The sequence below is a fragment of the Ascaphus truei genome, chromosome 4 (assembly GCF_040206685.1).
Source record: "Ascaphus truei isolate aAscTru1 chromosome 4, aAscTru1.hap1, whole genome shotgun sequence".
Taxonomy (NCBI): domain Eukaryota; kingdom Metazoa; phylum Chordata; class Amphibia; order Anura; family Ascaphidae; genus Ascaphus; species Ascaphus truei.
Window position 1 is genome coordinate 327,047,542 of NC_134486.1, and position 24,593 is coordinate 327,072,134.

General features: G+C 40.1%; 1 protein-coding gene across 33 annotated transcripts in view; it reads right to left on the reverse strand.

Moving 5' to 3' along the window:
- The window catches only part of RIMS1 (regulating synaptic membrane exocytosis 1), a 489,535-nt gene that overhangs the window by 37,234 nt on the left and 427,708 nt on the right, over positions 1–24,593 (reverse strand). For 32 of the 33 annotated variants that reach the window (XM_075598054.1, XM_075598045.1, XM_075598044.1 and 29 more), the window contains 2 exons: positions 13,448–13,589; positions 6,519–6,631 (listed from right to left, as the gene is read on the reverse strand). In XM_075598054.1, coding sequence (XP_075454169.1) covers positions 6,519–6,631; positions 13,448–13,589 — 255 coding nt within the window. Of the gene's footprint in view, positions 1–6,518; positions 6,632–13,447; positions 13,590–22,007; positions 22,076–24,593 lie in introns of those variants that run through there. The other variant, XM_075598052.1, reaches the window with a different exon arrangement.

Below are 24,593 nucleotides of genomic sequence, written 5' to 3' on the forward strand. Positions count from 1 at the left end.
ATCTCTAGGCGTGGACCAGGATGCGTTGTCATCTTTGAAGGTAAAATATATCAAATATAATGTAGCCTTAAGCACTGTACTTTACTAGTGTAACCTTACTGTATGCACTGTACTGTAATATTGTGCAGTTTTTGAGGACTTTTCTTTTCTTGCTATAGGAATAATGAATAAAGCTTTCTTCCAAGACAACATTGTCCCTGAGATAGTGCAATATATCACACGCGAGTTCCCCAATGGTCACCGCTTCTACCAGGACAACGATCCGAAGCACACCGCGTCAACAGCGCATATCCTTGAGCGCGGTATCAACTGGGTGAATACGCCAGCGGAGTAAGTGCAGTAGACCGTGTCTCATTTTTTTCCCCACTGTTTTTACTGTGTACTGTATCTATTATCTTTTTTTCCAATGACAGATCGCCAGACTTCAATCCGATCGAAATGGTCTGGCATCAGCTGAAGGACCATATACGGAAAGTGGCAAAACCCTCCAAAAAGGACGAGTTGTTGAAAGGCATAATGAGTTTTTGGAACGATGTACTCACCGTGGAACGCTGCAATAAATGTATAGACCATATTGCCACTGTGTTGCCCATTGTCATCGCGCGTAATGGGCAAGCATCAGGAAAGTAGTACTGTGCTGTAGTATTGTAAGTACAGTATGATACAGGTAAGTATGGCACAGATTTTTTCTTTCACAATAGTCAGAGTATACAGTAGTTACAGTTTTTTCTTTACCGAGAGAGCAGCACCAGCCATCAGGTTACAGTACACAGTATTTAACAGTAGTCAGAGTATACAGTAGTTCCAGTATAGACTAGTTTGACAGTACTACAGTAACTGCCTACTAACTGCTCAATTTTTTTCTTTCCAGAGAAAGCAGCACCAGCCATCTACAGTAGTACTACACATCACACAATGCCATAATACAGTACGCACATACTGTAACTGCACTAATTTTTTGTTCTCTTGTCGTTTCAGGAAAAAAGGGTGGCCTGGGGGGAGGTGGGGTTTTGTGTCCAGTCTAATCTGTTTTGTACAGTAAAATGTACAGTATATAAACAGCAGTATTGATGAACACAAAACCTCTCCTCTCTCAATGAACTACTGTACACGGAATGGGGAACAAGATAAAAGCGGAAAAAATAATATTACTATGTATACTGTGTGTATATATATGTATATATATATATATATATATATATATATATATATATATATATATATATATATATATATATATATACAGTATGTATATATATATATATATATATATATATATTATACATTACAGTATATATATTATTAAATAATATTCTTATAAATGTGCATAATTCATGTTTCTCCATGTTTTACAAATGTTTTGTAAATGTTTATCCAATTTCAATCTGCCAGAAGAACTTAATAAAGACTGCATTATGTATTATTCATGATTATTTTTATATTTGTATTTTTTTGTTCCTGATGAAATAAAATAAATATTTATTCACATTCCTGGTAATCATAATCATTGACAACAACCACACCCCCTCCCCCCCACCCCTGCAGTATAAGAATTAATGACAAAACAACATGAATCAGTTAATGTTTTTTTTTACTCTCAATTCTCACATTGCTGTGCACATCAGATTTACATTTCAAATTCGAGAAGGGATTTTCCAAAGCGTTACCATAAACAAAGCCTCAAAGGGTTTGGGGGGTAGGGTGAGTCATGTGCAGTAATCAGCTAGCTCCCATCTCAAAGAGGCTTAGAGTACACGCAGGCGCAGTGAGGCGATTGACGCTCGGCTAGGGACGGATTAAAAACACAATGACTAACTTCAGAAAATGAATGACTCTGTGGAGGTGTCTGTCAAATGACTCTGTGGAGAGGGGGGGGTTGGGTGACTCATGCGCAGTAAGCAGCTAGCTCCCATCTCAAAGAGGCTTAGAGTACACGCAGGCACAGTGAGGCGATTGACGCTGGGCTAGGGACGGATTAAAAACACAATGACTAACTTCAGAAAATGAATGACTGTGGAGGTGTCTGTCGAAAATAGTTTGTGTGTGCGTGGGGGAGGGATGAAGGATTAGTTGTGCTGCAGTTCAAAGAAATTACATACTGTAGAGTAGAGTACAGTAATTTCAAAAGGCAGTTCATCATAATAATTTGATCAATAAACCCCCAAATACAGTACATAAAAAGCAAGTCACTTTATCTCCCTGTGCCTCAGGCACCAAAAACATACAGTAGATTGTGAGCTCCACTGGACAGGGAGGGACCTGTGCCTGCAAAATGTCTCAGCAAAGCGCTACATATACTGTAACTAACAGCGCTATACAAAAACATGCTATTAATATTATTATAATATCAAGGTGATGCTCTGTGCAAATCAAATTCGAGAAGGGATTTTCCAAAATTTTGCCGTAAACAAAGACTCAAAGCTCCCGTCTCAAAGAGAATTACACGCAGGCGCAGTGAGGCTTTGTACTGTAGTTCGGGTATGGACGGATTAAGAACACAATGGCAAGATTCAGAAAATTAATGACTCTGTGGAGAGGGGGGGGGGGGGGTGGGTGACTCATGCGCAGTAAGCAGCTAAATAGCTCCCATCTGAAAAAGGATCACACGCAGGCGCAGTGAGGCTTTGAAGCTCGGCTTTGGACGGATTAAGAACACAATGGCAAGATTCAGAAAATGAATGACTCTGTGGAGAGGGGGGGATGGGTGACTCATGCGCAGTAAACAGATAGCTCCCATCTCGAAGAGGCCTAGAGTACACGCAGGCGCAGTGAGGCGATTGACGTTCGGCTAGGGACGGATTAAAAACACAATGACTAACTTCAGAAAATGAATGACTCTGTGCAGGTGTCTGTCGAATGACTCTGTGGATAGGGGGGGTTGGGTGACTCATGTGCAGTAAGCAGCTAAGCTTCCATCTGAACAAGGATTACACGCAGGCGCAGTGAGGCTTTCAAGCTCGGATATGGACGGATTCAAAACACAATGGCAAGATTCCAAAAATTAAAGACAGGCGCATGAAGTTCAAAGCTAAATACATAATTTAATTTCAAAAGGCAGTTCATCATAATAATACACCTCCAAATACAGTACGTAAAAAGCACACAAATCAACCATGTGCAGTCAAACGCATAGGGTCGCAGTCAAAAGCTACTGTACAGCACAGATGGAATATTGTAATACAGTAAGATGGTTTTTGCAGGCTTGTGGAGAAAACAAAAATTAAAAAATTACAATAATTTTTTTTTTTAATTTAAATTTTTTTTTTGGTCACTCACTCAGGCAAGCAAGCAGTGGTGGGCGAAGTTACAGGCGCATGCGCAGTAAATTCCTGCTGTCAAGCAGGAATGTGATTGAAACCAGACACACGTTCAAAGGAATGGTGTGGGAGAGATGTACTGCATTGCACAGAAGATAAAAAGTTGAAATACCCTGCAGTGCAGTTAATTATCCTGAGCGAGGGGAGAGCGCTGTATATGCCGAAATGTGACACTGTTACAGTACTGTACACGCCTATGCGTTTCAACAATTTTCAAATGAGACATACCGTACAGCAGCATAGCACTGCAAATGCATGTATACTTTAAATATGCAAATTTACCATTACTGCGCGCGCACACACAGACTGTGTACTGACGTAGGTTGAACCGCGAATGTATTAAACTTCCAAGACAACAGCTCGCAAACGCCCCCCTGAGTTTTTACACGGCATTGCAGTATTGCAGACAGCGAGAATAAAATGCTAATATCACGAGCGCGAAAATAACGCAGTTCACTCCGGGCGAAAACTACACAAAACTGCACATAACCGGGATAATCTGAAAATCGCGGATCTAGCCGATTTAGACTAAAGGCGGACGCCACTGTACATACTGTACATAATGTATATAAACAATTAAAGACTAGTACATGTACAGAAAGAGATATCCTGCATCTTGTGATTAGTCACCTAACAGACTGACTACGTTATACAGTAATATGGAAAATAGCTGAAGCGCTCAAATGCAGGTATATCTCAAAATGATAATAAGCCAGACCACTGTACCAGGGTACTAACAATTGATATAGTACCTATTGTGTCATATAATGGGTACTATCCTCCTGAAGACAGGTGGTGTGTGGTGCAACCCACTCACCATATGTCTCATTGGCAGGTTCCCCTGAAAAATATGCAAATACTCACATCCTGGTAGGGCAGGCAGGCAAGCTGTGCAGCTACTCAATGCAATACAGGGAAAAGGGAGACCAAAAAGCGCACCAGCACAAACGGAGCAGGAAAAAACCAGAACAAAAAAATGATTAAAAGGGCACTTTAATGTGGCAAAAGACCCATCCAATGCATTTCGAACGTCGCAGCGTTCTTTTTCAAAAAATTTCAAAAATTTTTTTTGAAAAAGAACGCTGCGACGTTCGAAATGCATTGGATGGGTCTTTTGCCACATTAAAGTGCCCTTTTAATCATTTTTTTGTTCTGGTTTTTTCCTGCTCCGTTTGTGCTGGTGCGCTTTTTGGTCTCCCTTTTCCCTGTATTACGTTATACAGTAGTATTAATATTATTTACAGTGGTACTGTATATGTACTGAATTGTTAGATCATACAGTACGATCTTGTCCTTTTTGACGGATTAGAATAATAAAGTACAATTTAACATTAAATATTATTAGCAATAAGACAAAATAATTATAGGAACGTTTGTAATGTTATAATGGGATTAAAAATCATAAGGTAAAGCTAGAAATCCCTGGAGACATGATGATTCTGGTTTAATTCTGTAAATGGGTTTAATAATTTAGAGATAAAAACAAACCTATTTTATAGATGTAGCCGGGTCCCCCTGTTACCTCTGGGATGCGGGAGGGGGACGGCTACCGGTACAGGGAGGATGCGGCAGTGTGCAGTGCTGTAGGAGGGGCGACCGGGTGGTACGCGTGGATATTCACGCGTGCGCACGGAAGGCTCACGCATGCGCAATAGCTATTTAGTTGTGGCGGCCATGTTTGTACACCTTGCTCAGAGCAATTAGAGCAGAGGCCATGACTCCAAACGGCTCCGCATGGGACTACAAGTCCCATGAGCCTTAGGGACAGATGCAGGGAGCTGGAATTAGATATATTTGGCGCACTCAGCAGGACCATGCCAGTTGTAGCCAGGACAGAGAAGGGGAAGGTAGGGTCTGAGTGTCATTGGCACTCAGACAAGGTCAGAGTACCCCCTTAGGTCCCAGATAGGCCCCAATCAAGTGAGCTTGTGGTTGCTTCAGGGAAGGCCCTAGATAGGGACGCTTCCGCATTACTGAGTAGTGTCAGAGACACAGAGGAAGACGTCACGCAGTGATTGCGGCCTGTGGTCTGGGACCTGACCACCTTGGCATACAGAGACTCACAAAGGAGGGACCCTCCTACTGGAGCTCATCCCACACAGAGGCGGATGCCTTCGCAGACGACGACGTCGCTGGATCAAGCGGATCCCTGCTGCTAAGTGCACCAACATTCTAGGGATAGCGCTATCTCCTACACTTTGGGTGGGCCTTGACATTGGGAAAAGGACATCAGGGGATTGGTGCCTGGCACCCAATATACTTTGTGGACACTCACTGGTGGGATCAGGTTGGGGCCTATTATACTGTGTGGTAGAGGGTACTGTTATTAGGGTGTACACTAATGGTTGATAAATATCCCTGAGTGTGTGTGTATTACTGGTATTGTTTCTGGGAGGGGCTTATCCTGCTGCGCAAGGATCCCTTTCAGGTGGAGGCACTGAACCGAGATGGACACACAGTCACACCAGGCTCCCAGTGGCGGACACTCAGGCCTTCTGTGAGCCAACAGGTAACGGCAGTACCGGTAGCCCCTTTTGTTTTGGGGAAACCAGGGCTACATAAACATCAACCAATATACTGTAGGTACTGTATTTGGTCTATAACAATCTACTGTATATACAGTACTTGAAGATATTATGCAGTTTGCAACGCAGCCATTATAGTTACTACTATGACTACATGTTGGTTGCTTGATTCTAATTTTTCTCAAGAGCTAAAACTATTTTAATTTTTATTCATAACTTTCTGCACTGAAAATAATTGTTTTTATAAACTTTATATTGTTAACTTCAATGAGAAGGATGGATACCTTCCCTTATTGTACTCATATTGGTAATGTCTTGTTTGTTATATTTTTATACCACTATACTGAACGTCATCCTCTATTGTAGTGCAATGCAGCATACTTTGAGTCTTTACACAAATTATAATATATAATCTGCTTTTCCCGGTTATTGATCAGTTCCTCGTGTTGTCTTCTATACCTGCTAAGCTTATAGGCCAACAATAAGTATCATTTATCAGACATACTGATTCACTAACCTGCAGTGTGGTACTCATAGCAGACGAGCAATTACGTCTACTATGATTAAAAAAAAAGATACTTTGCAATAAACAGACGGCAAATGTAACAAGACATTACAATTTTTCATAGTGGGACAGCTCATACAATATAGGTTTTACACAATAAGTGTCTCTTACCCATGGCAGGAGTTGCTAGTGTCTGCCGACCTACTAGTTGAGCAGGTCCAAGTCCATCAAGGAAATCACTGAACTGGCTGTCAGCTCCCAATCGTACCCCAGGAAAAATTAAACTGTAGAAAAACAAAAGGAATTAAATAATTATTAGTACACAATATACATTTTGGGATATCCATAAAACTACTGTATACAATTGGTTTAGAAAAAAACAATTGACACTTATGACCATAGGTAGGCATACTCTTCCCAAAACCAAAACATTGTTCATCAGATCACCACAATACTTTTTCATTTTTTTTACGCACTGTAGATATACATTTTTATTCTAAAATATTTTTTTTCCTCAAATAGGTACTGGGAAAGTGTTCAAATATTGCAATTGTCATCTACAATACACAGAATCTAGAATTATTTATAATTGGTAATATTGAAGACAAAACACAGAATTGGGAAAACGGTCACTTGGTTATGCATTGCAGAACTCCCTGGCAGTGACTAGTGTTGGACCGGGTCCTCATTTATTTAAAAAAATGAGTAACGGGTACCCAGCCAAAATTAAAGGTTCTACCCAGTCGGGTACCCGGTTACCCGGTTTGGCACTTACCTGCAGGGTGGCGGCGACATATAGGACCAGCAGCAGCAGTCCTGTGGCGGTGGCAGCATCGGAAGTGTCTTCAGCCGGCGGGGGAGCTGCAGGAATCACTTCCACAGCACCGGAGCAGGTAAACAGTGTGTGTGTGAGGCGCCGGGGTATCACGTGACCAGAGCAGGAGACGGAGCGTTCCTATTGGACAGACGGCTGTCTAATAGGAATGCTCCGTCTCCTGCTCCGGTCACGTGGTTCCCCGGCGGCTGACACACACACTGTTTACCTGCTCCGGTGCTGTGGAAGTGATTCCCGCAGCTCCCCCGCTGGCTGAAGACACCTCCACAGGACCGCTGCTGCTGGTCCTGGATGTCTTCGGAAAGGTAAGTAATTGATTATTTCCAGCTGCCCTGACATTACCCGATGCCGGGTATTACCCGGTGCCGAGCCCACTTCTCAGTTGCCGGGTCCGGGTAGCTTGAAAGGTGCCGGGTAACGCTGGGTACTCGGTACACCACTAGCAGTGACTGTAAAAAAGTTAATAAATGGCTCTCAATTCCCAAATTCCCCATCAGCTGATCATAAAATGCATTTGGGTATATTTTAATATGTTACAGCCAAGAATGTAGTAAAACATCACAGTGAAGAAACTGGTAAACATAAATACAAGATCTTTTAAACCGACTTAGGTTAAAACAAAATGCAGCAACCAAGTTATTGTGCAAGGTAGCTGAGGCACAAACAGTAAATGGATTACTCTTTAGTAAAACTGGTCCTATGAATACGTGATCGATTGTTTTCATTGCCGTTTTTGTGCATAAAACCACTGCATGTTAATGTAAGTATTGGGCAGAATGTTTTTTTTCTTCCCAATGCATACAGTACATCTGTTAATGAACTAAAAAAACAGACACCAAAAAACAACCTCTTCAAAATTTAACTTGCTCTACATTGATATATCTTAATAATAATAATAATAATAGCATGTTCTTTACAGAGACATTTTGCAGGTTCAAATCCCTGCCCCGTGGAGCTTACAATCTATGTTTTTGGTGCCTGAGGCACAGGGAGATAAGGTGACTTGCCCAAGGTCACAAGGAGCCGACACCGGGACTTGAACCAGACTCCCCTGCTTCAAACTCAGTGCCAGTCAGTGTCTTTACTCACTGAGCCACTCCTTCTCCCATATCTTGGCATTAAACACAAAACAACTATTCAAGTTATTCCTCTCCTTTCTAACATTTTTTTTTTAAATACAGAGGCCTGATTTGAATACAAAATATCTTTTGTTTCAAGCTTTCTTAAAATAGATTCATAGAAGTAAATATTTAAAAAATGATGGTAAGAAGCTTAATGGAAGTTTTAGAATAGTTTACTAGCAAATCCACTGCATCTGCTAAAATGAAATAAAACAACACTGGAAACAGCATGCAACAGTTACATGCCGAAGTAATATATAAAACTCACGGTACATGGAAAACGTGACGGTGGTGCAGTCACATGCCTGTGGGAATGGGTAATGGAATGAGATTCTATTCCTATTTAGAATAACTGAAATTAATTTACAATCTGGTTTGTTTTCTCTTTTCTGTGAATTTAGTCATTCATTGATGTCACAATTACACAACTGACAACAGTGTGATGATTATCCAGATCTTTATTTAGATATGACTCTATTGCACTAAATTTGCTCACAGAACAAACATGTCCAGCCATGGTTTGCTGTCAAAGGAGTGGGTACAGTACTGTATGGTCTGTGATCTTTGTACATTCCAAATTTACAAAATAGCCCAAATGCAAGATTCTAAAATGCATATAAAGTTACTAATTCATTCATTAAAAATAAGAATCATAACATGTAAGGCTGAGACCCCACAGCTCCCTGCTGCTGTGCGCGCTACGGCCCTCTATAGGGCTGGCCTCAGTAATTACCTGCGCGTGCCTGCAGGAAACGGGATGCGCGACCACCTATTCCAAAAGACAAGAAATGTGTCTTTTGGCACGGTGGCCAAGCGCTGGCTACGTCACGGCGGCGGTTTAGCCAATGAGAGCGTATCAGCCACGTGACGTCATGGCCATGCCCCCGCCTCGCCCCCACCACGATTTGCTTGAAGTCCATCAGATCACTCTGAAGCAGGGAACAAACACCGCCAGGTATATCAAACTAAAATATCAAACTAAACAGCTGTAAATTACACTTTTTCATTTTTACATTCTATCTAAACATGACCACGTAATTCCCTGAGGAGGCAACAGAGAAATTGATCTCCGGACACCTAAGGGACAGGTGACATGGCAGTTACCAAAGGGGCCCACCCCAAGGGTGATGTGTGGCGTGTTATTAGGGGTGAAGGTTAGGTAACTTAAGTGGAGTGGGACACACAGTTATTATTATTATTGTTTATTTGTGAAGGGCCAACATATTCCGCAGTGCAGTACAATGAGCTATGTATATTACAAAAACATGAACAGTTACATACAGATGAGGACAAACATGCACAAACAGATTCAAAGAGATAATGTGGACCCTGCTTGTGAGAGTTTACAATCTAGAGGGAATGATGGACAATGTTGAAGCAAGAAGGTAAGGTGGCTGCTTCATTGTAGGATAAGGTATGGCTCAGGGTAGAATATGGCCCAGTCTGACAACTGAAGCCAATTAGGGTTTTTTGGGGGGATGTTACATAGGGTCGAGATTGGTCAATCCACACAGCTGGTCCCAATGGGGTTGGAGGGGGAGGGGACTTGGATGTTAGAGGTTTTTAAACATCTGAAAGCTGGGGAGAGTCTGATGAAATATGATAGGGAATTCTAGAGAGAGGGGCAGCATGGAAAAACTCTTGAAGGTGGGAGTGAGAGGAGGTAGTAAGGTGGAAGGAAAGGATATGCGTAGTGGAGCAGTTGAGTGGTGTGTGAGGTAGATGAGTCTAGCCTCAACATTTTGGATGGATTCGAGTTGGGAGAAGTGGACAAGGGAAATGCCAACTATGAAAACATTGCAATAATCAATGTGGGACATGATAAGTGAATGGATTGGGAATGTAGTTGCATCATGAGTGAGAAAAAGGTGAATCGTGGCAATATTTCGGAAATCAAGATGACAGGACTTTGTTAGGGACTGAATGTGAGGATTGAAGGAGAGGTCAGAGACAAAGATGACCCCTAGACAGTGGGCTTGAGGAGATTGTGGTGTTATGGACAGTGAAGGAGAGTATTGTTGTAGCGGTGGCAGAAGAAGGTTGAAATAATATTAATTCTGTTTTGAACATGTTAAACTTCATGTATTCTATCATAACATGTTTTACCAAGAACTAAACATTGAGAGTTACCTCTCGTTTTCAAGCATGACCTGGGCACAAAGATATGATAGTACATGTTGCATTAAATTAATAGTTGTAATACATTCAATTTACAGACATTTCATGGACAGTTAGAGATAATATATTATTATGGACCTATGTAAATGTTAGAGACAAGGTTAAGTTTGGTAGAAGAGGTAGGACAAACCTGCAATGTGTTGTGTTGCAAGACTTTACCCAACCCAGTAACCAAGCAGGGAATGCCAGCAAACAGCTGATACCCATTGGCTAGCGCCAAGGGCTGAAGGGGTTCTGAATGAATTCAGCTTGTCTTTCAAATTCCCCTCCAGGGTCAAAAACACTGCAGGGGGTGGAGCTGACAAAACACATTGCAGCAAGAAACCCTTAGCAAGCTGGTCCTGTGCAGAAAGGAGCAGTTCTTGGGGAACCCTGTCCAAAGTACGCCTTTGGGGCAACACAGATGTAGTCTGAAGGATAGTGGTGAGATATCCAGGAAAATATTGCAAAGAGACAGTTGGAGACATGGGACAGGAGAGAGGGGGAGAGGTCAGGGGAGGACAAATAGATTTGAGTGTCATCGGCATAATGATCATACTGAAAGCCAAAAGACTGTATTAGTTCACCAAGAGAACAGGTGTAGAGTGAGAAGAGCAGAGGGCCACGGACAGTGCTTTGTGGGACCCCAACAAAAAAAGGGAGTGAAGAGGAGGAGACACCAGAAAAGGAAACACTGAAGGATCGGTTGGAAAGGTAGGACTTGAGCCAGGAGAAGGCTGCAACTCAGAGGTCAATGGAGTGGAGAATTTTTAGAAGAAGGGGGTGATCAACAGTGTCAGAGGCAGCAGGGAGATCTAGTAAAATTAGTATGCAGAAATGACCCTTACATTTAGCTGTCAGTAGGTTATTGTTCACTTTTGTTTTGTTAAAACAAGGAGACCTCATTCTTGATCACAGAGGTAAATTAGCTGAGAGTTGATTTAGGTGTGCAAGGGGAGATATGTGTTGCGTGTGAAGCTTTACATGAAGAGATGACATGACAAATAGACTTAATTTGTCTGTGAAGTAGGCAGCGATGTCTTGAGCCGTGAGGTTAGAGAGGGCTCTAGGTGCAGTTGGATGGAGAAGGGCATTAATGGTGACAAATAGGCGTTAAAGGTTGGAGGACAAAGTTTGTATAAGTGAAAAGAAACAGGTTTGCTTGGCAAGGGAGAGGGCAGTGTTATAAGAGGAGAGCATAAATATATAGTGGAGGAAGTCTATTTTTGAGCGGGATTTCCTACAGAAATGTTCTGCAGTGCATGAGCACTTTGGAGGTAGCGGAAAGGTGTGTGCCACGGTTCTGACTTGGATTGTAGAGGGTGATGTGTGATTGCGGGACCAGCGTTGTGTTAGGCTGATGAGAGTATGCTGTTATATACAGAGGTTGCTACAGGAAAGGGTACAGATGAGAGAGAGGAGAGGATGTAGAGATGTTGAAAATTGGAGGGGTCTAGGGTATGTAGCTTTGTGTGTGTGTGTGTGTGTGTGTGTGTGTGTGTGTGTGTGTGTGTGTGTGTGTGTGTGTGTGGTGCAAAGGGTAGAGTAAGATTAAAGGTTAGGAGGTGATGATCAGAGAGAGAATGGGGCATGTTAAGAGTGGTTAGAGACAGAGCAGAAGTGAGAGTAAACCAGTCAAGGAAGAGGCCATTGCAGGGAGTAGGAGAGGTGGTTGACTGGGAGAGACCATAGGAGGGGGTTAAAGAGATAAGATGGGCAGTTAGCCCTTCCTCTTCATCTCACCATTTGGAAAAGTTACCACCCTTCCTCCTGCCGTAGACTTAGATGAATGCAGACCAGGAATGGACATACTGTATGCATTAAAATTTAAAAAATAATAATAAAGATGTGATGTGGGGGTAAAGAGATGGTTGTTGTTTTCTGTTTTTTGAGTTATTTTGTTAAGGTGTGAGTTACATGTTGCAGCTGGTAGAAAAAGTGTGGCCCGGGGTGGGATTCAGTCAGTCTTGACGCCTGTGAGGTGTGTTTAGTTTCTTATTAGATGTTATGGAGAAGGTGGTGTTCATTTACAGCTGGGCAGCTGTTATGAGTGGCTTGGGTTGCTAGTGGCAATGTTAGGTACGAGTTGAAAGTATTCCTCTGGCTCTTATAATGATGCCACACCAAGCTGTCTGGGTCCCTGGTTTAATTAATGTGTTATGTTTGATGTTATTTTAAAAAAAGCGGTGACCAGTTTATCCTCCTATAAAGTAGTTTGTTTGGGGTGAAGAGAGGGGACCAGTTTGAGGCATGGGAAGTGTTCTTACGATCCAGATGTTGGACATACCGTGAGGTTATTCACATTTCCCAAAGCTGTCATGGAGAGCAGAAGAGTGGGAAGATTAAACAGGCTACTCTACAAACTTGCATGTCTTAACCCTTCTCCCAGCATGGTTTCCTTTTCAAGATCAGAGACAGCAAAAACAGGAGCAGTTGGGGGAAATTATCAGATGTACTGTACATGGCGTTTCTTACTGTGCACAAGTCATTTAAAATAAACCTAACACTGAACTCATGTATTCGGTTAACCAAAAAAGAAAAAACAAAAAACAAAGTGAATAGTACAAAGATAGCATACAGTAGAGGCAGCGATTATTCTAACAAAAACCAGTGGCAATTCCCCAAAAGATCCAGGTACACCCAGGTACATTCTGAATACATTTCCTTAAACTAGCCCCAGCATTTTTGCATTGATTAATGGCCTATCAGATTAACAGCGGGGGTCCCTGGCAGTCCCATTCAAACTGAATTGGAATGCCAGGGATCCCTGCTGTGTTAATCCTATGGGTCGTTAGTCAATGCAGAAATGCCTTAAACGTGCCTCAAACTAGCCCAGAACATACCCAGCACATACCCAGCACATACCCAGCACATACCCAGCACATACCCAGCACATACCCTGAATGTAACCCGGCTAGTTTAAGGCAAATATTAGAATAAGCGTTGCCTCTACTGTATATGTTTCTATTAATTTGACATTGACTTACTTCCCCTCTGAGCTGTAGCTGTTAATACTTCCATCTGCTGACTCTCTGCTCGGTTGCCGAACCATGCGATTTCTCATTTCTGCTGCCATTCCCGTTTCTGTGCTTCTCTGAATAGTACTTTTTAATTTCTTGTGGCCAGAATCTGTAAAAAAATAAATATTTTTGTATAAATCTGTTTGTTAACTTCTTGCTTGAAATAAGAAAGCATTTTTACTGATTTAATACAGAAGCAAATATTAAAAACGTTGTTTGTTTATCAGTCACTTTTGGATACAGCATGAAAATAACTGTACTGGCTTTTATTAATTTAAGGCATTACTTGTTTGCTTTGTCAATATTAATATCCCTACTTTACACATTTTTCTTGGCATCAAACAATCAAACGGGCCAAGGTCGATGTGTGAGGTGTATACTATCAGCCACGGAGCTACTCATATGCTTTGTTAAGGAGGTGGGTTTTAAGATGGGTCTTAAAGGTGGATAGAAAGGGTACTAGTTGGATATTGAGGGGAAGGGCATTCCAGAGGTGTGGGGCAGTCATTGAGAAAGGTTTAAGACGGGAGAGGGCTTTTGAAACAACAGCAGTAGAGAGAAGACATCCTTGATCAGAACGCAAGAGTCTGCATGATGCGAGATATTAGGGCTGATATATAAGGAGGGGCAGAAGAGTCTAAAGCCTTAAAAGGGAGGAGGAAAATGGAGTGTGTGATACAGGATGTGATGGGGAGCCAGGAGAGGGATTTCAGCAGGGAAAGATTGAGGAAAGAGTAAAGTGATTCTGACAGCAGCGTTTAGGATATATTGTAGGGGTGACAGGTGAGAGGCAGGAAGGCCAAACAGCAGGAGGTTACAGTAGTCAATATTAATATCCCTACTTGACACATTTTTCTTGGCATCAAACAATTTTACCATTTATTACATTAAATTGCTTTTAGTGAACATATTGGGCTCTAGGTATCAAGAAGTACATGTGCGCTGACGCAGATGGATAAAAATAAATATTTATGAAGTGTATTTCTACTGTTTTAGAATTTGGTGCATGCGGCGCTATTATTCAGCATTAAAAATAAACAATGTAACGACACCTTTAAGGTGACAGAGGAAGACAACGCTGAAAAGTATCAAGAAAAGCATCAAGAAAAGTAGCGCAAGCTGCACATTCCTTAATACATAGACCTGTGCCAATATGCAAAGAGAACTGTGCCGAAACTTCTCCAACTTGCTCCATCAATCCCTCTTCTCTTCACAGATGGGTGCATATGTCTCAGAAAATATTAATACATAGACGCTGTCTGTTGCAGGTATATTTTAGCGTGCTTGCAACAAAATAATGACTTTGTGCCGGCATCTGTCATTTGTTTCATAGAGCTCTTTGAAGGGTATTCAAACAAATTATTTTAAAGGAGCAATTTGTTGTCAATGTTCCCAGCAGTTTGAGCATCAAACTGTAACAATAGATAATGTTACCTTAGTAATATAAGAAAATATATTTAGAGCTCTGAGTTACACTGAGTGGAGGATTAATTTAAAACTGAAAGGCAGCCATTTAATGAACCTGGGGAAGTAGGATTTTGCTGTTCGATCACAGGACAACAAATCAATCGGTAGCTTAGGCAATACGTTTTCAATAAATGTAATCAAAGGCTGCATACAGTATATTAAAACAAAACTTTTTTTTAAGCTGCTTGGATTGCCTCTTTATTTATTTATAAAAATGTTTTACCAGGAAGAAATATATTGAGAGTTACCTCTCGTTTTCAAGTATGTCCTGGGCACAGAGTTAAGATGACAAATACATGGTTACATTAAGTGAATAGGGTTATACATTATGTATATAGATATTGCATGAACGGTTTAACATAAGTCATCTTTAATTGTCTTTAATTCATATTTTAGGATCAATGCACTACTTTCATATTCTGAATAGGTTTGTAGATTAAATCCAAAATGTATTTAATAAATTTAAAAAAAGCATGCAACCTATTTATCAAACTCGTTCTGAGAAATTGAGGCAACACGTAAAAATAATAAATACCTTAAAACAATTGGAGTTTTTCATTTTTGTTTTTTGCAATGGTTTTGCAGTAATTCTGTCCTACTGTATATTATTATGGTTATTATGGATAGAACACAAATATGCAGCATTTTGAAAAACTGGTCTCCTTATATAAGCAACGTGTTGAATGTGGTGGTGGGAAGGACATCTACTGTACTACTTTATAAAGTAGATCTAAATGAGTCAAGCTTTGAAAGATAACGGTTCTACTTTGAGAACTTGTCCCTTTTCCTTCAGATGCAGAATAAATAAAGCATAAAAAAATCTTTTGAAAATGAGTCTGTAGACCAGTGCTGCAAAGAGAACAAGAAGGTTTATAGACGATTTAAAGTAAATAGCTATTGTTCAGAAAAATAACAAACTTAGACAATGGTTTGTTGTACTTAGGCATTTTTGTCATATTTAAGGGTGGAGTACAGTAGATCTTTTGCTGTCCTGCATCGGGAGGGCAATGCAGACCAAGGTAATTACCCTTAGGACTCCACAAAGGCAGGGCACTGGTTACAACAGCTTTTAGTAGTGAGTAAACAGCAACCCTCTTAACCAGATTCAACAGCATTGCATACTGTAGTATCTTCCCATCTCCTCTTTCCAGACACGTTCTTGCCCTGCCCCACATAAATATGAACTGTTTAGTTAGAAATGCATGTTTTACATTCTATACAAAGGTCGAAATAAATATACAAGTTAAGATTTCATTGTATGACCTGAGCCTCTAGGTTCAACACCAATGCTAGAAATGTGCATTATGAGATACTTTTGCCATAGAAATAGAAAATGACAAAATCTCATCAAGGACAGGTAGTAATTCCTCAATTGATCTTTAGTAACCTTTTTCTGGCTAAAAATAGCACTATGCACCTGTTTGCACATTGTGTACAAGCTCTTATTTGCCAAGAATCCATAGCCTCTTTGGGCAACACCTTTGGGTTTTTAATTCCCACATTCGAAAAAAATTATTGAAGTGATGATTTAGATCTGGTTACTTGTTCCAAATTAAAAACAGACAATGTCAAGGTTTGGTAAAAAAAAAAAAAAAAATGATCTTCAAGTTTCTGATGTTGATAAGAAATGATCTCGAGGAACATTGGTGATTGGAATAAAGCTGTTTGCTCAGAGCTGTTTAGAGCATTTAATTTATTTAGATACAAATTGGGTGGCTTATAAAACGTATGGGGATATGCCTGATGCCTATGGGGTGATACAGTTTTAGACTTGTGGCTATGTTTGATGTCTCTATAAACACCATCACCATTTTTGGCGGGGAGTGGCAGTTCACAGCAAATGGAATTGTTGGCAGAAGCTAAGAAAGGGCTATGTTGGTCTTTTAATAAGGGTCAATATAATGAGGGTTGGGCTACAGATTTAGACACACATGTTTGTTTTGTGGAGGGACACACCAAGCAGTTAAGTGGTTAAAAAATTAAGGTCAGCAATAGGAAAAAATGGCAGCTAGAGAAATTGTGCTAAAAAACTCAGACCCCCATCATGGGTATGTTACTGTGGTTAAAATGGTATCATAAAAATGATGCAACAATATTGTTCGCAGAGGTTTTTACCTTTGTAAGAAAATATCTTCTATGAACATAGGAAGTGACAGTATATAAAGATGTATGCAGTGTTAATTATACATCTTTGATAAAGCTGCATCTTTGGTTAAAAACTGTGGGAAAGGCGTTCTATTAAATAAAGAGGACATAGAATATGTGCTTCTTTCTGTTCATCCTAATTACACAGCTACATAGATGAGGTTGAAAAAAGACATGCCCATCGAGTTTAACCTAAAGTATTTAAAATTTTGACAGATTCTCATCCTATATTCGTATTTACAGTATATTGATCCAAAGGAACGCAAACAAAAACCACATAGGAACATTATCCAATGATTTTTCATAAGGGGGAAATCCTGACTCCAGTAATGTCAATCAGATTTGTCCTTAGATCAACATCCATCCTGTTTACTTATTTGGTATATACCTGTATACAGTACCTTTCCTTTCTAAAAAGATGGCTAACCTTTTCTTAAAGATATCTATTCTATCTGCCATTATAGTCTCCACATTTTAACTACCCTTCCTGTAAGGAACACTTTCCCTTGGTGGTGGTGAAATCTTGTTTACTCAAACCATAAGGGATGACCCTGTGTAGTTTGTACTGTCCTTGGGATGAATAGTTATTTTCCTTGTATTGACTCTGAATAAATTTGTAGATAGTTATCCTATCCCCTTTTAGACGCCTCTTTTCTAATATAAGCAAATCAAATTTAGTTAACCTTTCCTCATAAGTGAAACCTTCCATGCCCTTTATTCATATGTGGCTCTTCTGTGTACTTTTTTTATGGAGTTGTGCTCAAAACTGTATTTTATATTGAATGTATGGTTTTACGAAGGATTTATACAGTGGTAAAATTATGCTTTCATCCCTTGCATTAATACCAAGTTTTATACAAGATAACATCTTATTTGCCTTTGCAACTACTGCCTGACATGGAGCACTGTTGCTAAGCCTACTGCCTACAAGCACTTCTAAATAATTGTCCATCAATTATTGACCTAGTTTTGTAGAAGTTAGTTAATAAGTAGACTGTTTATTCTTGCTTCTAACATGGATAACCTTACATTTATCTGTACAGTATTAAACCACATCTGCCATTTACCTGTCCACGTTTCCAATTAATCCAAGTCCTTCCGTAGAGAAAATACATCCTACTCTCATTTTACATACATTGCTTTAGTGTCATCTGCAGACATGGAGACTTTGCTCTCTATGTCAACGTCAAGGTCATTAATAAACAAGTTAAAAAGAAAGGTTAAAAAGCAGCGGCCTCAGTACCGAACCTTGAAGTACTCCACTTACAACTTTCCACAATCTGTAAAGGTTCCATTTATGACAACTACTGTATTTGCTGTTTATCCTTCAATCAGCTTTAAATTTGGGTGCAAATATTTTTATTAGAGTATATATTTTGTAAATATTTTTACCCAGTCCTTTATGTTGTACACTATCCTCTTGTGTGGCACCATATAAAACACCTTTGCAAAATCTAAGTAGACCACACAACTGCTTTGCCCTTGTCTAAATTCCTTCGTACCTCCTCAAATAAACAAATAAGGTTGGTTTGGCATGAACTATCCCTCACAAATTCATGTTGGCTATTACTAATAATTGTTATCCATTAGGTATTCCTGAATATTGCCACTTACTATATCTTCTAATAGCTTCCCCACTAATGATGTCAGGCTTACAGATCTGTAATTCCCAATTTGTGATCTAGCTCCAATTTTAAATATAGGCACCACATCTGCTTTACACCAATCTTGTGGTACTGAGCCTGTGGAAACTGAGTCCTTGAATATTAAATATAATGTTTGAGGCTATTTCTGAATTTAGCTCCTTAAGAACCCTTGTGTGCATGCCTTTGCACTTTAACAAAATGTTAGTTAATATTGAAGTTGTGGCTTCCTCCTTTTGCACTATTTTTGCAATTGACTCCTCTTTAGTAAATACAGTACAGGGACAAAAAAATTAATCAATACCTCCACCTTCTCCTTATCTCCAATAATTTGCCTGCTTATTTCCCACTGAAAAGGTCCTACTGTATATTCTATTTTCTAACCTTATTGTTATTAAGGAACTTAAATAACTTTTTTATGTTGATATTACAGCTCAACCCCGTTATAGTGCAATCCGCTACAATGCGGATCCGCATATAACGCGCTTTTAGCGGGGCTCCCGTTTTTAAAAAGCTACGCTGCATTTTTTTTCAAAGCTTTATTGCCAACGGAGACAGACACGCACACGGACACACACTATTAAAGAGCAGGAAGGTTCAGATCAGAAAAATATTGGCTTCAATAACACAGCATGGTAGTAGAGTTTATCAGCTCTGAGTAATACATCAGGCACTATTTTACAACCCACAGCATCCCTGTGACTAAACAGAGAATTCACATGCTATTTATATGATTTCCTAATTGTCCTATTTGACAGACTCTAAGGCAAAAAGGACCACATGTCTTTCAATGCACAATACCAGAAGGGTTACATAATCAAAAAGAACTACAAGGTCCAGAATGCACTGCTGTGTAGATATAAAACTGGGATTTGTAGCCCAGTACAAATACACCAACATATCTTGAATGCATTATAAAGGGGGAACCTTATAGGCAACATTAACCCCTGAGCTGCCAGAGGGGACCGTATCCCATTCCATGTTATTAAGTAAAGGTCCTCCTCCTAGGGAGCCAAAACTTATTTAAAGCCAAAGGAAGCCCTGATAGAGACCGCAGATCACATTGCACTTATCTATTTAAACAGGATAACCCAATGGTATCACCTGCTTAATGAGAACCTAGAAATAATCCCTCTTGGAATACAGTCCCTAACCATGTGATGCCATCAGAATCTCACTATGTTTGTAACACACACTCTCTCTTCTCAGTGCTTTGTGCAAGTGCTACTGCTGGCACTTCACCCCTCCCCCCTCACACACAAAGATCTCCTAAATAATAATAATAATAATAATAACCTCTTTCTTCTGGGATATTGCTGCTGCAGCCGGCGAGACACACACACACACACACACACACACACACACACACACACACACACACACACACACACACACACACACACTCTCTCTCTTCTCAGTGCTTTGTGCAAGTGCTAAGTGATGCTGCTGGCGCCTGCCCCTTACCCCCTCACACACACTCCCCCTCCAGCAGATGTGGAACCCCTGATTGCGACGGCCATTTTTCCCCCCGCGATCCCCGTTATAATGCGGTGGCAATATGTGGACCCCAAGCACCGCATTATACGGGGTTCAGCAGTACTTTCTATTGCAAATCTTTATTTGTTTTACATTTTTGCTAATCCTATTGCAACTTGTTACATTCCTTATAATTCTGATATGATGCCTCTCTTCCTTCTGTCTTGAGGAATCGAAATGCCTTTCTAAAATTAAGAGTCTTTATTGATCCCATATGGTCTTTATTTCAAATGAGACCATAGAAAGAGAGGAGAATTCTGGAAAGCTTGTCTTATAGTATCAGTTGTTAGTCAAAATAAAAACAGTACAGTATCAACTAATACTGAAGTACTCGATCACTGTTTCCCAAATGTTCCCTGATTTGTTTGATGTATTTTTTCTTCCCACGGTGTTAGAACATGTACGATGATGTGGAAATATGTAGGTAAAGTAACCATTTAGCCCTCTTGTTATTCCTCCCCAGAGGGCAGATGGTTTTTACATGCATATTTGCAATGGACACGATTAGCAACAAACATGAGTTAATTTTGTATTCGCCATTTTATGTAACAAATGTGTTTTTTTTGTCAGGCAGTGGCATAAATTATTATTTTTTTTGTGTTGTATATATTTATGTAACAATAGACTCTCTAATGAAGTCGGCATGTCCAATGAAATGTGCCAGTCATTACCTGTTCTTGTGAATATACTATACAATGGTAAGTTCCATGGTTTTATCAAGATGGATGGATATTTTATCTTGTGGTGTACAACTGCCTTTGATATTTATGATTGCTGGCTACCCTGCTTTTCTATTATTGGCCTTTTTTTTTACAATCGGTAGTTTGAACAACAGAAATATGACTGAGCCAGCGAGAATTGTGTAACGCCCCCAACGAAAAATCTATGTACCTGCTACATCGCAACATAGTTCGTCAAATTAGCCTACATGATCAGAACATTGCTACAGATGATGCTTTCCACCAGAAACGTGCAACAACTGGAATAATTAAGAGGAATAACAATGTAAGAAACAGAAAAAGTCTATACATACACTGTATTTTCTATTTTAATTGCTAGTCACATAGATATTGAAATACTGAAATTACTAATTATATTGCAAATGGCAGCACTGAGCATCACACATTATTTTTATGTGTGCTTTTCATAAATATAGTGCAACCTGAATTTGCCAGAGGAAAAAAGAACTAAATAATGTAAGTACATACAACATACATGCATGTATGAGAAAATTAGAAATGTAGGCCGCGGCCATAGTGCACGTGACATTGTATGCGGCACGAACAAAAAGATTATGTGAAGCAGTCCGGCCATACTGCATGTGATGTGGCATATACATAAGCATTACAGCATGGCAGAATTTGGAGGAGACAAATCCATTCGATTTTTTACGCAATGGCCACATCACGTGAGCGTTTGAGCCAATGAGGGCGAACCAGTAATTTATTAAACTACACAGAAACTTAAATTAGCTTCAATTTGAGTTTCCATGCAGTAATATGAATAACTCTAAAGAGGCACAAGGTTGAATTTAATAAATAATCCCCAAAGATATTAGGTAGTGATAGTTAGACAAATTGAATATTGTGTCTTAATCAGTCAAGGAACTGTTATAGGGCCAATAGTTTGGAAATAAGAGCAGTTGTTGATGGATCCGTGGCACCCTTCTTTAAAAAATATTACAAATTACAATTATAGTGATTTTATTCTATTCACTAGACCAGAGGAGCGCAAACCTTTCCTGCTGCGCCCCCGTCTGCCTGCTCTGGAGCTCGTGACCCCCTCCTCATACCTGGCAGCTATGGTCACATGACGTCAGGTCACGTGACCTGCAGCGTCATTTGACACCGCGTTGCCATGGAGACTTGTCACAGCATTTGAATCCCAGTAAGTTTTATTGTTGCAGAGGCCTCACGCAATCCCCCGGCATTTAATTTGAATGCCTGGGGGGGAGCTCGGGACCTCTGCAACCGCCCACGCCCCCCCCAGACAAATCTCCCGCCCCTCCTGACAAAGCAAGACCCCAGCTTGCGAAACGAGTTGAGCGGAGGAGGAAGGAGGACTCTCCAGACTGGGCAATAGTGACGTCAGACGCCGTGCAGTCAGCCACGTGACAACCCCAGTGACCGCTTTCGGGGATCACAGACGGAGGATGCAGGCATCGTGGACTCACACCGGGCAGCAGTTGCTGTGTTAAAGAAACTTCTATGTGCCCTGAGTGTCAGTACTAAATTATGAGTACCCACTCAGGGGGGAACTTTTATTCATGTGTGGTATATTAAAGTTTATTTGAGCATACTACACCATGAGTTCCCCCTCCCCTCACTCTACCCTACCTACGGCCACAAGTGTTGCTGCAGAGATTGGATATCACCGAGAAGCTGCTGGCGACCAGGGACTCATTTATCCATGACACACTCCCTCATTCCCCACTTACCTGTATCCTGAGAGGAGTCTGGCTTTTTCTTCAATGAGGTTGAGTGGTCATCATCTTGATTGATTTCTACCCATTGCAGCTATTTATCATTTCCCTTTGGTACTCTATGTTTTAGTGCACTTAGCATATAGTTTACCACTGGGTATATTCCTGCAATATTATACTCTACCACCAGCAGGTGGGGCTGTAATACCATCTTGGTAAGCGCCAGACAGTCTTGTATTCCTTTTCACAAAAATCTCCCGGCCCCCCTGGGGGCACGCCCCCCAGTTTGCGCACCCCTGCACTATACCCCCTTTTTTAACCAGTTCTAATTGCAATCGTTTACAGATTTGGAGCCATACATACTGTGCAGTGCAAAATCATATGTGTGTTACAGCGCCATAATGGCCCATGTTAACTAAGCCATCTTTGGCTGCTTCTGCTTTGTGTGTTACCCTATTTGTTGTGTTTTATCAATATGTAATTACTAACTTATATAACAGTATGCTAATGTGCCAGAGAGGTTAACCAAGATGTAGAAATGGAATTTAGTATGCAATGGGAAGGAGTCTATACTTTATATTCCAAATTGGATTACTGAATAACAAAACTCTGTATCTTCTTCTTATAGTGCTTCCAAACAGATATATTTCCTATCCTGGATTTCTGTTTATACTATACAGTAATTGAATTATTAGCAAACCCCATTGATGCACCTATTTCTTCCAATCTCTTACAAGACTCACAGGGGCAATTCATTTATCTGCATAGCAAAATACTGTACATTGGACACTTGACACATCTTCTAACATTATGTCTTGTTCAATACATGTTAAAGTTATTAAAATACGAGCCCAAAGACCTATATAGCACAATGGCAAATCCCACCTAATATAATATTTTAGATTTAATCTGGAACCATATTACCAGTTTCATCATTCAATGTTCATTTCGTCATATTATTTGTGTGTCCCAATATACTTTTGTTTATCCATTAAAATTACGTTTTAACTTCTTTCATTTTGGTCTTAGTGGGTGATGGAATGGTGCTGTAAAATAACTTGACAGTCTGGAAAGAACAGTGAAGTAAAATCATATTGCCAGAGCTATCATACAGGATGATTTCCCAATGAAAGATATAACATGTAATTAAATTCAATTTGTACAAAAAAATGAAGACAGTGGATCCTTGTATTGGTATATGACAAACTTTTAAGAACTCATTTGTGATACACAACTAGGGAAGTAGATTGTTAGCAATCTTGGATACATTGCAAATATATTTAAACAATTGGGATTTATTCTGTATGTGAGTACCTCTGAGCCCTCATAAGGATTATCCAAAAATAGTAAGGTTGAGTATTACAAACAGAAATGACAGCACATTAACTTAAATGCTTTGGAAGCTCCTTTGAAATGAAAGTATCAACAAGAACGATGTAAAATGCCATTATTGTTACAATCTGAAAAACACATTATAGTTGCGCCCTTCTCTACTATTGTTTTACTTAACGTAGCATGACAATGCCAGCAAGTAAATTCCTTGACTCCCATTGAAGTCAATAGTAGTTTCTGTGCAATAGCGCCGCTTGGCACAATGAATAACCCCCTTTATTTAAATATCCAACAACGTGTTTTATAAATACAATTACAGTGCAAAGTGATCAAAACACAGGGGCAGTGGCAGATTCATCAAGCATCAGTACAAATGAGTGCACCCATGTTAACACCCATTAACTAGCCCGTACCTGTGCTTGATGGATCCAGGCCAGAGCTAGAATTATTTGGAATCATTTTTGCTACTTTATTAATTTCTTATGTGACTATATCTGTAAGAGACTCTAGAGAACCTGATTTTCTGGTCAAAAAATAGCTTCACACTATGATTTTTTTAGCATGCATG